Genomic DNA, 16902 nt, shown 5'->3' on the forward strand with positions numbered 1-16902 from the left:
GGGGGTAGAGTTTCAGTTTAGGAAGGTGAAATATTCGGGAGGTGGATGATGGTGAGAGTTGTACAACAATGTGAGTGTACTTAGTGCCATTGAACCGTACAGTTAAATATGGTTAAAATAGTATGTTTTATATCATGTGACTTTTACCACAATAAAAAACATTTTAAAAATGTATCAGGGTTAGGAGGATAGGAAGAAATAGGCATCAGTTAAAAAGAACCTGAACACTATCTATTAGAAGGAATAAATATGCACAAAATTTAAAAAAATTTGTTAAGAGAGTAGTCTCATGTAAGTGTTCCTATGACAAAAAAAACGGGACAGAAGGAAACTTTTGAAGGTGATGGATATGTCTATTACTTTGATTTTGGCGATGATTTCATGGGTGTATGCATTTGTCCAATCTCATCACACTGTATACATTAAACGTGTAGTTTTTTTGCATATGTTATACCTCAATAAAGCTTTTTTTTTTAGTGGTTTTTCTTTGAATCGCATGTGTGTTCTGTCCAAATGGAATAGTTACTTATTGTAATAAAACAGCAAATTGAGACTAAATAAATATTGTTGAAAAATTCATTAAAAATAAAAAAATGGCTGCTTTTAAAATATTACTTGTCAAGGCTAAATATGTATTTTAGGGAAAAAGATAGATATTGTGAAAAGTAAAGCACATCTCACCATATGAAAACTGTAAGTAAAATGATCCAACTATAATATCTATGAATAAATCATCTTTTTAGAGTCACAAAACCACAAAATGAATACAGAATATTTTCAAGTAATCCAAACAATTTATTAATGTTCATGCTGTTTTCTTTATTCAAAGGTCAGTAAATTAGAGTTAGAACTAGAAGGTGCCAAACAAAAATTTAAAGAAAAGACTGACAGCTATCAGAAAGAAATTGAGGACAAAAAGCTATTAGAAGAAAATCTTTTGGGACAGGTAGGAAAAACTAAATATGTTTGAGAAGTTGTTATACTAAAACCCTATATTTGTATGTTTGCATTTTAAGAGAAAAGTAATAATTCTTACTTTTAACACTATGATTCTTTAGAAGATTTAATAAATTTATACTAAGGATAATTAGTTTTTTTAATAGAAGCTAAAAGTATTATTGTTATTCTAAGTATTTGAGTATTGGGTAGTATATAATCATTTTGAAAAGATTAAATGATCTTTACAGTGTTATACTGTCATCTCACTTGGTAGAAGACCCTAACTAAAGTAAACCAAAACAATAATGTATTTTCTACTTGTCTTTCCTAATTTCCTGGTGTTTGATTTCTGCATTTTAACTTAAATTTAACATTTAAGTTAAATTTGTTTTTTGTGCATTAATTTCAAAAAACTTTAAATTTACTTGATAGGTTGAGAAAGCAAAAGTAATAGCTGATGAAGCAGTAAAATTACAGAAAGAAATTGATATACGATGTCAACATAAAATAGCTGAAATGGTAGCACTTATGGAAAAACATAAGGTAATTTTTTTCCTGTTGTGTAATGAAAATTATTAATTGGAGCCATATTTATGCATAAAAATGGTAAAATATAGCATTCTGATTTGTCAGTGAAAATTATTGTCTATGCAACAATGACTAATTATAGCTGGAATACTCTTGATCTCTCATTTCTCCAAGTTCAAGTCTTAGCCACATGAAGCTGAGCCTGGGTGTCACTTCCTTGAGGAAGTCTCTCCTTATTGTCTTGATGGATAGGCGTAATCACTCTTTTCCTCAATTTTCATAGTAGTCTCTTATAGACTTTTCCACCTTGTATTTATTTAAATACATACCCAGGATATGTATTTAAATAAATATAACTATAAATATAATATTTTTATCCTCTACCTGTGTCTAACACATACTAGGCTAAACAATAATAAATAGATGAAAGACAATGTTTGTTGTGTTTGTGAATGTGCTCTATTTTTTATTGTTGTTTGAAAGTAATCACTCTCTTAGGGAATTAAGCCCTATACTCTTCAAGATTTGGAGAGGAAGTGGGCTATACCTACCAATTAATCTTTATAAGTTGTTGCTAGGATATTATTATGAAGTAACCAATGAGGATTTAAAAAAATATTTTAAGTAATATTGTGAACTCATAGATTTAAGCATATTTGGTATGTCTTAATCCAGTACAGTTTTGATCCTTGTTGACACTTAAATTGTCCCAACTTTGGCCAGTGGGAGCCTCTTCGAACTGGTTGGCAGGTCCCTTTGATTTGACCCTAATAATCTGTGACAGCTTTCTTGCTTTCTGTTATGACAAAATATTCAAGACTCATTTTGTATTCCCTGCACAAGATCTGGAATCAGCTGTTTTTTGAAGAGGTCCTGTGTTTCTAGCCTTTTTATAAATTATGAAATTCAGTGTCTCTAATTTAAAAAATTATTTCTTGCTCTTGGGTTATTTCCAAGACAGTTATCTATGTTTCATTGCTTTTATTGTTAGAATTTAAAAATGTAGTTGAAACAATTTAAAAATAGCTCAAATATGTATTACTGAATTCATAAACATCATTTTTTATAAATATTAAATGCATAAGGATACCAGTCATATTAAAACGTAATCTTTTGGGCTTCTAATATACCTAAAATGGTTTCTCTTTTTAATATAGCACCAATATGATAAAATTGTTGAAGAAAGAGACTCAGAATTAGGACTTTATAAGAGCAAAGAACAAGAACAGTCATCAGTGAAAGCATCTTTGGTGAGAACAAATAGCAGTAGAAGCCAATTTTCATGTCAGCATGGCTGGTAGTAAAGAATAATAAATAAAACCATAATTTTGAACTATAGAATCAAATAATCATAAATATGAAAGGGATGTTATAGATCTTATAGGTAGGTGGTTTTCTAATCTTTTTTTGAAATGGTAAAATGAACTCTGTTTTTCAAATGAAAAGTTATAAACTCCAGTTACGAATAAGTTTTGAGCTCTGATTGAGGTTGGGAAAGGAGGAGTGAGATAGATTGGGAGAGAATGAGAAGGAGAGGTATACATAGTGTTAAACATTTCTTTTGAGCAAACTATACAAAATTTGTCTAAATGAAATCTTTAGTTATATTCAACTAGGAGCCTTCATATCAGTAGGCTTTTAAAAAGTGTATATATTTCATGAGTGAATTTATTTCTGTATAAAGCTAAATTTTTTTTGAAACACTAGTTTGCATTTTTATTGTCTTAAGAAATATATGGATGCACTTATAAGCTTCATGTTCCTTTTTCTTTAGGAGACTGAACTATCCAATCTCAAAAATGAACTTCGGTCTGCTAAGAAACAACTTGAAATAGAAAGAGAAGAAAAAGTAGGTTTTGTGGCATTATAGATAAAGTAACTAATTTTAAGTTTTAGGTGTAACTTAAGTTTTTATAAACATGTCATATTAGAAAATAATAGGATAAATTTGAGTAAGGATTAAAAATATAATTTTCCCCATTAGCTTTTTTTTCAGAAGTATTTAGCATATTCCCTTGTTTAAATATTAAAGACATATAAATATACTTTAAGAGTAGGAGCGCTTTCAGATATAAATATTTGAGAAATATTATTTCATATATTATAAAGTGCTTATGTATTTGGATGTGTTCTTTAGCTATTGATCATGTTTCAGAAAAAAAATAATGCCTTATATTTGTATAGTGTTTTGGAATTTACAAAGTGAATTGACTCACACTTTAAAATGACAAATACTTTTTTTTTCTTTCTATATGACAACTCACTGTGCTGAGTATCCTACTTATATATAAGTTAATCCTTATAACAGTTCTATAAACAATACTTATTATTATCTCCATTTTTATAGAGGTTAGCTTATTTATTCAGGATCACATAATAAAAAAAATAGAATGGCTTAGAATTCAAATCTAGGTTTATTTTGCATGATTCCAAATCCTGCTCCCTAATCACTCTGCAACATGCCTAGGTAACATGCAATTTCAATTTCAAACCTCTGTGCATTTGTTCACTTTGTTTCCTGCATTTAATTCCTTTCTTCCTTTCTCCACCTATGGAAAACTTCACATATCTTTTATCTTGCAAAGGTGAGCTGACTGTATATAAGTATTCTCATAGTATTTTGCTCTTATATTAAAATAGTTATGTCACTCTGTGCCCCATTATATTTCAAGTTCCTCAAGGGCTGGGGTTATGTCTATTTATCTTTGTCTTTCCTTTATTTGAGCATAGTGCTTTGAAAATTTTCTGTTTTCGACAAATGTTTGTCAGAGAAATGACTAAGTGGCTTTCACTTCACCTGCGATTTTAGCATACATATTTACCTTTATCCTACTGTTTTAGTAAAAGAGGAATAATACTTCCTTGTATTAAACCACTCCTAATGTTCTTTCTTCCAGGTTCTTTTTCCAATTTTATTGAGATATAATTGACAGCACTGTATAAGTTTAAGGTGTACAGCATGATTTGACTTACATACATTGTAAAATGATAACCACAATAAGTTTAATTAACATCCATCATCTCATATAGATTAAGAAAAAGAAAGACAAAGAAAAAAAAGGTTTTTTCCTTGTGATGAGAACTCTTAGGATTTATTCTCTTAACAACTTTCAAATGTACCATACAGTAGTGTTAATGATAGTCATCATGTTATACATTACATCCCTAGTACTTGTCTTGTAACTGGATGTTTGTGCCTTTTGACCACCTTCATCCAGTTCCCCATCTCCCCAAACCCTGCATCTCGTAACCATAAATCTAATCCCCTTCTCTGTGAATTTAGTTACGTTTTGTTTTTTAAGATTCCACATATAAGTGATATCATATAGTATTTGTCTTTCTCTATTTCAGTTAGCGTAATGCTCTCAAGGTCTATCCATGTTGTTACAAATGAAAGGATTTCCTTCTTTTTACGCCTGAATAATACTCCATTGTATATATATATACTGCACTTTCTCTATCCATTCTTCGTCTATGGACACTCAGGTTGTTTCCATGTCTTGGATGTTGTGAATAATGCTACATGGGAGTGCAGATATCTCTTCAACATAGTAATTTCATTTCCTTTGGATGTAGTCTCAGAAGTAGAATTGCTGACTTGTATGGTAGTTCTATTTTTAATTTTTTGAAGAATCTTTATACTGTTTTCTGTAGGGGCTGAACCAATTTACATTCCCAGCTGTAGTGCACAAGGGTTCTATTTTCTCTGCATCCATGCCAGCATTTATCTCTTGTTTTATTTGATAATAGCCATTCCAACAAGCATGAGGTAATATATCTTGTAGTACTTTTGATTTGCAGTTCCCTGATGATTAGTAATGTTGAATACCTTTTCATTTACTTGTTGGCCATTTATATATCTTCTTTGGAAAAATGTCTACTCAGGTCGTTTGCCAATTTTTAAATTGGATTGTTTGGCTTTTTGCTATTGAATTGTATGAGTTCTTTATATGTTTTTGACATTAACCCTTTATCACATATATGGTTTGCAAATATTTGGCAGTGTTCTGCATAGTTGGGGAAGCTAGGTGCTTACTTTCATGGTCTCACTTTTCCCCATGAGAAAAATTGCTGACTGACAGGTTCTCTCTGGGAACTGTGCTGTACTGTCTTGGGAGAGGGGGTGATGTGGGTAAAATGAAACCATTCTTCTTATCTTCTTCAGTGTGTTCAATCTGGGATTTTTTTTTTTTTTTTTGCTCTAATGGTGTGCTGGAAGTTCTCTTTTGTTTTTTTTTTTAAACATCTTTATTGAAGTATAATTGCTTTACAATGGTGTGTTAGTTTCTGCTTTATAACAAAGTCAATCAGTTATACCCACCCCATATCTCTTCCCTCTTGCATCTCCCTCCCTCCCACCCTCCCCATCCCACCCCTCTAGGTGGTCACAAAGCACCGAGCTGATCTCCCTGTGCTATGCGGCTGCTTCCCACTAGCTATCTATTTTACATTTGGTAGTGTATATATGTCCATGACACTCTCTTACCCTGTCACATCTCACCCCTCCCCCTTCCCATATCCTCAAGTCCATTCTCTGGTAGGTCTGTGTCTTTATTCCTGTCTTGCCACTAGGTTCTTCATGGCCTTTTTTTTTTTTTCCTTAGATTCCATATATATGTGTTAGCATACTGTATTTGTTTTTCTCTTTCTGACTTACTTCACTCTGTATGACACACTCTAACTCTATCCACCTCATTACAAATACCTCCATTTCATTTCTTTTTATGGCTGAGTAATATTCCATTGTATATATGTGCCACATCTTCTTTATCCATTCATCTGATGATGGACACTTAGGTTGCTTCCATGTCCTGGCTATTGTAAATAGAGCTGCAATGAACATTTTGGTACATGACTCTTTTTGACCTATGGTTTTCTCAGGGTATATGCCCAGTAGTGGGATTGCTGGGTCGTATGGTAGTTCTATTTGTAGTTTTTTAAGGAACCTCCATACTGTTCTCCATAGTGGCTGTATCAATTTACATTCCCACCAACAGTGCAAGAGTGTTCCCTTTCCTCCACACCCTCTCCAGCATTTATTGTTTCTAGATTTTTTGATGATGGCCATTCTGACCGGTGTGAGATGATATCTTATTGTAGTTTTGATTTGCATTTCTCTAATGATTAATGATGTTGAGCATTCTTTCATGTGTCTGTTGGCAATCTGTATATCTTCTTTGGAGAAATGTCTATTTAGGTCTTCTGCCCATTTTTGGATTGGGTTGTTCGTTTTTTTGTTATTGAGCTGCATGAGCTGCTTGTAAATCTTGGAGATTAATCCTTTGTCAGTTGCTTCATTTGCAAATATTTTCTCCCATTCTGAGGGTTGTCTTTTGGTCTTGTTTATGGTTTCCTTTGCTGTGCAAAAGCTTTTAAGTTTCATTAGGTCCCATTTGTTTATTTGTGTTTTTATTTCCATTTCTCTAGGAGGTGGGTCAAAAAGGATCTTGCTGTGATTTATGTCATAGAGTGTTCTGCCTATGTTTTCCTCTAAGAGTTTGATAGTGTCTGGCCTTACACTTAGGTCTTTAATCCATTTTGAGTTTATTTTTGTGTATGGTGTCAGGGAGTGTTCTAATTTCATACTTTTACATGTATCTGTCCAATTTTCCCAGCACCACTTATTGAAGAGGCTGTCTTTTCTCCACTGTATATGCTTGCCTCCTTTATCAAAGATAAGGTGACCATATGTATGTGGGTTTATCTCTGGGCTTTCTATCCTGTTCCATTGATCTATATTTCTGTTTTTGTGCCAGTACCAAACTGTCTTGATTACTGTAGCTTTGTAATATAGTCTGAAGTCAGGGAGCCTGATTCCTCCAGCTCCATTTTTCGTTCTCAGGATTGCTTTGGCTATTCGGGGTCTTTTGTGTTTCCATACAAATTGTGAAATTTTTGTTCTAGTTCTGTGAAAAATGCCAGTGGTAGTTTGATAGGGATTGCATTGAATCTGTAGATTGCTTTGGGTAGTAGAGTCATTTTCACAATGTTGATTCTTCCAATCCAGGAACACGGTATATCTCTCCATCTATTTGTATCATCTTTAATTTCTTTCATCAGTGTCTTATAATTTTCTGCATACAGGTCTTTTGTCTCCTTAGGTAAGTTTATTCCTAGATATTTTATTCTTTTTGTTGCAGTGGTAAATGGGAGTGTTTTCTTAATTTCACTTTCAGATTTTTCGTCATTAGTGTATAGAAATGCAAGAGATTTCTGTGCATTAATTTTGTATCCTGCTACTTTACCAAATTCATTGATTAGCTCTAGGAGTTTTCTGGTAGCATCTTTAGGATTCTCTATGTATAGTATCATGTCATCTGCAAACAGTGACAACTTTACTTCTTCTTTTCCGATTTGGATTCCTTTTATTTCTTTGTCTTCTCTGATTGCTGTGGCTAACACTTCCAAAACTATGTTGAATAATAGTGGTGAGAGTGGGCAACCTTGTCTTGTTCCTGATCTTAGTGGAAATGGTTTCAGTTTTTCACCATTGAGGACAATGTTGGCTGTGGGTTTGTCATATATGGCCTTTATTATGTTGAGGAAAGTTCCCTCTATGCCTACTTTCTGCAGGGCTTTTATCATAAATGGGTGTTGAATTTTGTTGAAAGCTTTCTCTGCATCTATTGAGATGGTCATATGGTTTTTCTCCTTCAATTTGTTAATATTGTGTATCATGTTGATTGATTTGCATATATTGAAGAATCCTTGCATTCCTGGGATAAACCCCACTTGATCCCGGTGTATGATCCTTTTAATGTGCTGTTGGATTCTGTTTGCTAGTATTTTGTTGAGGATTTTTGCATCTATGTTCATCAGTGATATTGGCCTGTAGTTTTCTTTCTTTGTGACATCTTTGTCTGGTTTTGGTGTCAGGGTGATGGTGGCCTCGTAGAATGAGTTTGGGAGTGTTCCTCGCTCTGCAATATTTTGGAAGAGTTTGAGAAGGATAGGTGTTAGCTCTTCTCTAAATGTTTGATAGAATTCGCCTGTGAAGCCATCTGGTCCTGGGCTTTTGTTTGTTGGAAGGTTTTTAATCACAGTTTCAATTTCAGTGCTTGTGATTGGTCTGTTCATATTTTCTATTTCTTCCTGGTTCAGTCTCGGCAGTTTGTGCATTTCTAAGAATCTGTCCATTTCTTCCAGGTTGTCCATCTTATTGGCATAGAGTTGCTTGTAGTAATCTCTCATGATCGTTTGTATTTCTGCAGTGTCAGTGGTTACTTCTCCTTTTTCATTTCTAATTCTATTGATTTGAGTCTTCTCCCTTTTTCTCTTGATGAGTCTGGCTAATGGTTTATCAATTTTGTTTATCTTCTCGAAGAACCAGCTTTTAGTTTCATTGATTTTTGCTATTGTTTCCTTCATTTCTTTTTCATTTATTTCTGATCTGATCTTTATGATTTCTTTCCTTCTGCTAGCTTTGGGGTTTTTTTGTTCTTCTTTCTCTAATTGCTTCAGGTGCAAGGTTAGGTTGTTTATTAGAGATGTTTCCTGTTTCTTGAGGTAGGCTTGTATTGCTATAAACTTCCCTCTTAGCACTGCTCTTGCTGCATCCCATAGGTTTTGGGTCATCGTGTCTCCATTGTCATTTGTTTCTAGGTATTTTTTGATTTCCCCTTTGATTTCCTCAGTGATCACTTCGTTATTAAGTAGTGTATTGTGTAGCCTCCATGTGTTTGTATTTTTTACAGATCTTTTCCTGTAATTGATATCTAGTCTCATAGCGTTGTGGTTGGAAAAGATACTTGATACGATTTCAGTTTTCTTAAATTTACCAAGGTTTGATTTGTGACCCAAGGTATGATCTATCCTGGAGAATGTTCCATGAGCACTTGAGAAAAATGTGTATTCTGTTGTTTTTGGGTGGAATGTCCTATAAATATCAATTAAGTCCATCTTGTTTAATGTATCATTTAAAGCTTGTGTTTCCTTATTTATTTTCATTTTGGATGATCTGTCCATTGGTGAAAGTGGGGTGTTAAAGCCCCCTACTATGATTGTGTTGCTGTCGATTTCCCCTTTAATGGCAGTTAGTATTTGCCTTATGTATTGAGGTGCTCCTATGTTGGGTGCATAGATATTTACAATTGTTATACCTTCCTCTTGGATTGATCCCTTGATCATTATATAGTGTCCTTCTAAGTCTCTTGTAATAGTCTTTATTTTAAAGTCTATTTTGTCTGATATGAGAATTGCTACTCCAGCTTTCTTTTGATTTCCATTTGCATGGAATATCTTTTTCCATCCCCTCACTTTCAGTCTGTATGTGTCTCTAGGTCGGAAGTGGGTCTCTTGTAGACAGCATATATATGGGTCTTGTTTTTGTATCCATTCAGCCAGCCTGTGTCTTTTGGTGGGAGCATTTAATCCATTTACATTTAAGGTAATTATCGATATGTATGTTCCTATTCCCATTTTCTTAAATGTTTTGGGTTTTTTATTGTAGGTGTTTTCCTTCTCTTGTGTTTCTTGCCTAGAGAAGTTCCTTTAGCACTTGTTGTAAAGCTGGTTTGGTGGTGCTGAACTCTCTCAGCTTTTGCTTGTCTGTAAAGGTTTTAATTTCTCCATCAAATCTGAATGAGATCCTTGCTGGGTAGAGTAATCTTGGTTGTAGGTTTTTCTCCTTCATCACTTTAAGTATGTCCTGCCACTCCCTTCTGGCTTGCAGAGTTTCTGCTGAAAGATCAGCTGTTAACCTTATGGGGATTCCCTTGTGTGTTATTTGTTGTTTTTCCCTTGCTGCTTTTAATATGTTTTCTTTATATTTAATTTTTGACAGTTTGATTAATATGTGTCTTGGCGTGTTTCTCCTTGGGTTTATCCTGTATGGGACTCTCTGTGCTTCCAGGACTTGATTAACTATTTCCTTTCCCATATTAGGGAAGTTTTCAACTATAATCTCTTCTAATATTTTCTCAGTCCCTTTCTTTTTCTCTTCTTCTTCTGGGACCCCTATAATTCGAATGTTGGTGCGTTTAATGTTGTCCCAGAGGTCTCTGAGACTGTCCTCAGTTCTTTTCCTTCTTTTTTTTTATCCTGCTCTGAAGTAGTTATTTCCACCATTTTATCTTCCAGGTCACTTGTCCGTTCTTCTGCCTCAGTTATTCTGCAATTGATCCCATCTAGAGTATTTTTAATTTCATTTATTGTGTTTTTCATCGTTGCTTGGTTCCTCTTTAGTTCTTCTACGTCCTTGTTAAATGTTTTTTGCATTTTGTCTATTCTATTTCCAAGATTTTGGATCATCCTTACTATCATTATTCTGAATTCTTTTTCAGGTAGACTACCTATTTCCTCTTCATTTGTTAGGTCTGGTGTGTTTTGACCCTGCTCCTTCATCTGCTGTGTGTTTTTCTATCGTCTCATTTTGCTTATCTTACTGTGTTTGGGGTCTCCTTTTCACAGGCTGCAGGTTCGTAGTTTCTGTTGTTTTTGGTATCTGTCACCAGTGGCTAAGGTTGGTTCAGTGGGTTGTGTAGGCTTCCTGGTGGAGGGAACTAGTGCCTGTGTTCTGGTGGATGAGACTGGATCTTGTCTTTCTGGTGGGCACGTCCACGTCTGGTGGTGTATTTTGGGGTGTCTGTGGCCTTATTATGATTTTAGGCAGCCTCTCTGCTAATGGATGGGGCTGTGTTCCTGTCTTGCTAGTTGTTTGGCATAGGGTGTCCAGCACTGTAGCTTGCTGGTCATTGAGTGAATCTGGGTCTTGATGTTGAGATGGAGATCTCTGAGAGATTTTCACCGTTTGGTATTACGTGGAGCTGGGAGGTCTCTTGTGGACCAGTGTCCTGAAGTTGGCTCTCCCACCTCAGAGGCACAGCCCTGATGCCTGGCTGGAGCACCAAGAGCCTTTCATTGACACGGCTCAGAGTAAAAGGGAGAAAAAATAGAAAGAAAGAAAGAGGATAAAATACAATGAAATAAAATAAAGCTATTATAAAGCAAAGCTATACAGACAAAATCTCACCCAGAAGCATATACATATACACTCACAAAAAAAGGAAAAGGGGAAAAATTAATATATCCTGCTCCCAAAGTCCACCTCCTGAATTTGGGATGATTCGTTGTCTATTCAGGTATTCAACAGATGCAGGCACATCAAGTTGTTTGTGGAGTTTTAATCCGCTGCTTCTGAGGCTGCTGGGAGAGATTTCCCTTTCTCTTCTTTGTTCGCACAGCTCCCGGGGTTCAGCTTTGGATTTGGACCCGCCTTTGCGTGTAGGTCGCCTGAGGGCGTCTGTTCTCCGCCCAGACAGAACGGGGTTAAAGGAGCAGCTGCTTCGGGGGCTCTGGCTCAATGAGGCCGGGAGGAGGGAGGGATACGGATGCGGGGCGAGCCTGCGGCGGCAGAGGCCGGCGTGACGTTGCAGCAGCCCGAGGCACGCCGTGCGTTCTCCCGGGGAAGTTGTCCCCGGATTGCGGGAGCCTAGCTGTGGCGGCTGCACCAGCTCCCGAGAGGGGCGGTGTGGAGAGTGACCTGTGCTTGCACACAGGCTTCTTGGTGGCGGCAGCAGCAGCCTTAGCGTCTCACGCCCGTCTCTGGGGTCTGCGCTGATCGCCGCGGCTCGCGCCCGTCTCTGGAGTTCGTTTAGGCGGCGCTCTGAATCCCCTCTCCTTGCACGCCGTGAAACAAAGAGGCAAGAAAAAGTCTCTTGCCTCTTGGCAGCTGCAGACTTTTTCCCGGACTCCCTCCCGGCTAGCTGTGGTGCACTAACCCCTTCAGGCTGTGTTCACGCTGCCAACCCCAGTCCTCTCCCTGTGATCCGACCGAAGCCTGAGCCTCAGCTCCCAGCCCCTGCCCGCCCCGGCGGGTGAGCAGACAAGCCTCTTGGGCTGGTGAGTGCTGCTCGGCGCCGAGCCTCTGTGCAGGAGTCTCTCCACTTTGCCCTCCGCACCCCTGTGGCTGCGCTCTCCTCCATGGTTCCGAAGCTTCCCCCCTCCGCCACCTGCAGTCTCTGCCCACGAAGGGGCTTCCTAGTGTGTGGAAACCTTTCCTCCTTCACAGCTCCCTCCCACTGGTGCAGGTCCCGTCCCTATTCTTTTGTCTCTGTTATTTCTTTTTTCTTTTGCCCTACCCAAGTACGTGAGGAGTTTCTTGCCTTTTGGGAGGTCTGACGTTTTCTTCCAGCATTCAGTGGGTGTTCTGTAGGAGCAGTTCCATGTGTAGATGTGTTTCTAATGTATCTGTGGGAAGGAAGGTGATCTCCGCGTCTTACTCTTCCGCCATCTCCTTCTCCTCCCTGGAACTTCTCTTTCGGACTCCAGAACTTCCACAGAGGTATTCTCATCTATGGATGATTGTCAAAATCTGTGTTCTTGATGGGGAGGATGGTAAAAACGCCTATTCTGCCATTTTGCTGAAATCACTCTCCCCTTTTTCCTAATGTAAGCATTTAGTACTATAAATTTCTCTCTCAGTACTGCTTTGGCTGTGTCCCGTATGTTTTGATATGTTGTGTTTTTGTGTTCATTCAGTTCTTATAATTTTATTTTTCTTTGAGACTTCTTCTTTGACCCATTGATTATTTAAAAGTTTGTTTTCAAATTTTCATGTGTTCAAAGATTTTCCTGTTGTCTCTCTGTTACTGATTTCTAGTTTGATTCCATTATGGTCAGAGAATACAATCTTTATGATTTCTGTATTTGTCTGCGGGATACTATAACAAAAATACGATAGATTGAATGGCTTAAACAACAAATATTATTTCTCACAGTTCTGGAGGCTGTAAGTCTGAGATCAGAGTGCCAGCGTGGTAAAGTTCTGGTCAGGGCCCATTTCCTGGCTTGAAGACAGTTACTTTCTTTCTATGTCCTCACATGGCTGAAAGAGAACGCTGGTTTCTTCAACTCTTTATAAGGGTACCAGTCCCATCGTGAGGGCTTCACCTCTATGACCTCATCCAAACCCAATTACTTCTCAACGGCCCCACCTCCAAACACCATTCCACACTGGGTGTTAAGGCCTTGATATATGAATTTTGGGGGGATACAAACATTTAGTCCATAGCAGTTTCATTCTTTTAAATTTGTTGAGGTTTGCTTTATGGCCCAGAATATGGTCTGTCTTGGTGAATGATCTGTAGGTGCTTGAAACAAATGTATGTTATGCTGTTGTTGGTGGAGTGTACTATAAATGTCAATTAAACGTAATTAGTTGGTTGTGTTGTTCAGGTTTTATACATTTTTGCTGACTTTCTGCCTAGTAATTCTATCAGTAGCTGAAAGAGGGGTGTTAAAGTCCCCAACTTTGTCTGTTTCCCTGCTCAGCTCTGAAAGTTTTTTAAAACAGTTTCATTGACATATAATTTATGTACTATATAATCATCCATTTAAAATGTACAATTCAGTGGTTTTTAAATATATTGACAGTTACTGACAGTTGTGCAACCATCACTGCTACGTAGTTTTAGAATATATGTATCAACCCCCCAGCAACAATTATACCTGCCCCTTTGCTACCATCAACAAATTCACTAGCTCTAGTCAATCAATGATCTACTTTCTGTTTCTATAAGATTTACCTCTTCTGGATATTTCACTTAAATGAAATCATATAATATATGGTCTTGTTTCACTGAGCATAATGTCTTCAAGTTCCAACCATGTCCTAGCATATATCAGTACTTCATTCCTTTTTATTGCTGAATAATATTTTGTTACATGGGTATACTGTTTTATTTATCCATTTATCAATTGATAGAAATTTGGGTTGTTTCCATTTTGACTATTATGAATAATGCTGTTAAGAATATTTGTGTACAAGTTTTGTGAGGATATATGTTTTCATTTCTCTTGATTATATATGTAGGAGTAGAATTGCTGGGTAATATGGTGTCTCTATGTTTCATATTTTAAGATACTGCCCAACTGTTCTCTAAACCAACTGTACCATTTTGGATTCCCACTAGCAGTGCATGAAGGTCTCAATTTTTCCACAACCTCACCAATACTTGTTGTTGTCTTTTTTTGATATAATCATCCAGGTGGGTGTGGCATGGTATATCATTGTTGTTTTGATTTGTATTTCTTTAATGCCTAATGATGTTGATCATCTTTTCATGTGCTATTGGCCATTTGTGTATCTTTTTTGGAGAAATATCTATTCAGATACTTTGCCTATTTTAAAATTAGGTTACTTATTTTTTTAGTATTGAGTTTTAAGAGTTCTTTGTATATTCTAGATATAAGTCCCTTATCTGATATAAGATTTTTAAACATTTTCTCCCATTCTTTGAATTGTCTTTTCAGTTTCTTGATGGTATCATTTGTAGCACAAAGTCTTTAATTTTGATGAAATTCAGTTTCAGTTCTTGGGAGAAATCCTACTTTGTCATGACATATAATCTTCTTTGTATTCTGCTAGATTTGGTTTGCTAGTATTTTGTTGAGGAATTTTTGCACCTAGATTCATAAGAAAGATTGGTCTGTAGTTTTTTTGTGATGATTTTTTCCTTAGGCTTCACATCTTTTAACCAACTCAGGCTGAAGCCCTGGAGCCCATGTGTCTATCCAACAGGATAAGCTATGGTTATTCATTTTTGCCATTTTTCCAATCTCTCTTCCAAGCTGTATTTCCTCACTTACCCAATTTTATGAGGGAAAAGATAAGAGTATCATGATTTGGTATACCTCACTTACAAGGTGATGAGAGGTGGACCCAGGGATAAGGACAAAATTCACGTGGTTTTTCAATGAATCTCATATTTTTTATGTTTTCTGCTCCTTCAGGGGAATCTTTTCTTCTTTTTTACATTTTGTCTTTTGACTTTATTTCTAATATGTTCTATTTATTGGCAAGGATAATTAATTCTATACGGGTATGGTTGTTATGCTTTTTTGTCCAGACTAGAGAGACCAAAATGATAAGATTTAGTCATTTTTCATGCATTTCCTAGGCTTCTTTTTCCTGGACTGCCTGCTTATTCCCTCAGATCTCTTCTAACAAATTCAGGTATATTAGTGACAATTCTTCTCATTATTATATGTGTTCACTTTCACCAATACCATGTAAGTAGTGATTAGATTAGGAGACACCTTGAGTCAAATCAGCACAGCTGTACTCTGTATCTTTCATGCTGAACCTTCACTAGAATCAGAGATTATGGCCTGATATGGTATGTTTCTGTTGTTGAATTCATTTTTGCCAGTTCTTGACTACTTACCTTTCCTCCCTCCCTTTATACTTTTTTGTTAGTGTAGGGAGAGGAAGATTTTATAATCTGCCTTCACTCTTCCACCTTTACCAAACAGTTTGATCTACTGTATCAGTTTTTTTTGACATCTACTTTAACTTTGTTATATATTTTTTGTTTGATCAATCATGAGCTGAAAGAAGGAGTTAAGCGTTTATTACTGTTATATTTCTCTTCTTTGTGAGTTCTCAGCCAACTTTGCTTTACATGTTTTGATGAATACTATTCATTGTGTAAAAGTTTATACTAATTAATTGCTCCTTGGAAACTGTATCTTTCATCTTTGTCCTTTTTGCTTTGAAGCCAGCTTTGCCTGATATTTGTGTTGTGATCCTAACTTTCTTTTTGGACTTGTTTGTCTTATATGTTTTTGTCCATTTCTTATTAACCCTGATGGAGTCTAATCTGAGAGTCTCTTTTTATTTAGTAGCTTATTTTTCCCAATAGTATTTATTGATATGATACGTATTTTTAAATTATTCTTGCATTTCTGGAATGAACTCCATTTGGTCATGAAGTATCTTTAATGTGATGCTGGATTCTGTTTGCTAATATTTTTACTTAGTACCTTCATATTGATATTCATAAGATAGAATGGTTGTAGTTTTATTTTTTTTAATCATGGTAAAAATATGTACATTAAATTTACCATCCATCTTAACACTTTTTAAGTGTATACAGTTTAATAGTTTTAAGCATATACATATTGTTGTACAATAGATCTCTAGAACTTTTTAATCTTGCAAAACTGAAAGTCTAAATCCATTAAACACTAATTCCCCTTCCAACCACCTTTTTTCTGTTTCTATGATTTTAACTACCTTAGATACTTCATATGAGTAGAACCATGCAGTATTTGTCTTTCTGTAACTGGATTATTTCAATTAGCATAATATCTTCAAGGTTCATCCATTTGTAGCATGTGACAGAATTTCCTTTTTTTTTAAGGCTGCCTAATATTCCATTGCATGTATATACCACATGGATGAATATCCATTCATCTGTGATGGACATTTGGGTTGCTTCCACCTCTTGGCTATTGTGATTAATGTTGTAATTAATGAACATGGGTGTGCAAATGTCTCTTGGAGATCCTGCTCTGAATTCTTTTGGATATATACCCAAAAGTGGGATTCCTGGATCATATGGTAATTCTATTATTAATTTTTGAGGAACCACCATACAGTCTTCTGTAGCAACTGTACCATTTTACATTTCTGCCAATAGTGTGCAAGGGTTC

The 16902-nt window shown here is 36.0% G+C and overlaps 1 protein-coding gene across 2 annotated transcripts in view; it reads left to right on the forward strand.

The window, feature by feature from the left end:
* Positions 1 to 16902, forward strand: part of SYCP1 (synaptonemal complex protein 1) — a 166398-nt gene that overhangs the window by 127840 nt on the left and 21656 nt on the right. The window contains exons 23-26 of one of the 2 annotated variants that reach the window (XM_068538146.1): positions 830 to 946; positions 1372 to 1482; positions 2625 to 2717; positions 3242 to 3316. In XM_068538146.1, the coding sequence (XP_068394247.1) occupies positions 830 to 946; positions 1372 to 1482; positions 2625 to 2717; positions 3242 to 3316 (396 nt within the window). The remainder of the gene's footprint in view (positions 1 to 829; positions 947 to 1371; positions 1483 to 2624; positions 2718 to 3241; positions 3317 to 16902) is intronic. The other variant, XM_068538148.1, reaches the window with a different exon arrangement.

The sequence above is a fragment of the Eschrichtius robustus genome, chromosome 3 (genome assembly GCF_028021215.1).
Source record: "Eschrichtius robustus isolate mEscRob2 chromosome 3, mEscRob2.pri, whole genome shotgun sequence".
Lineage (NCBI taxonomy): Eukaryota > Metazoa > Chordata > Mammalia > Artiodactyla > Eschrichtiidae > Eschrichtius > Eschrichtius robustus.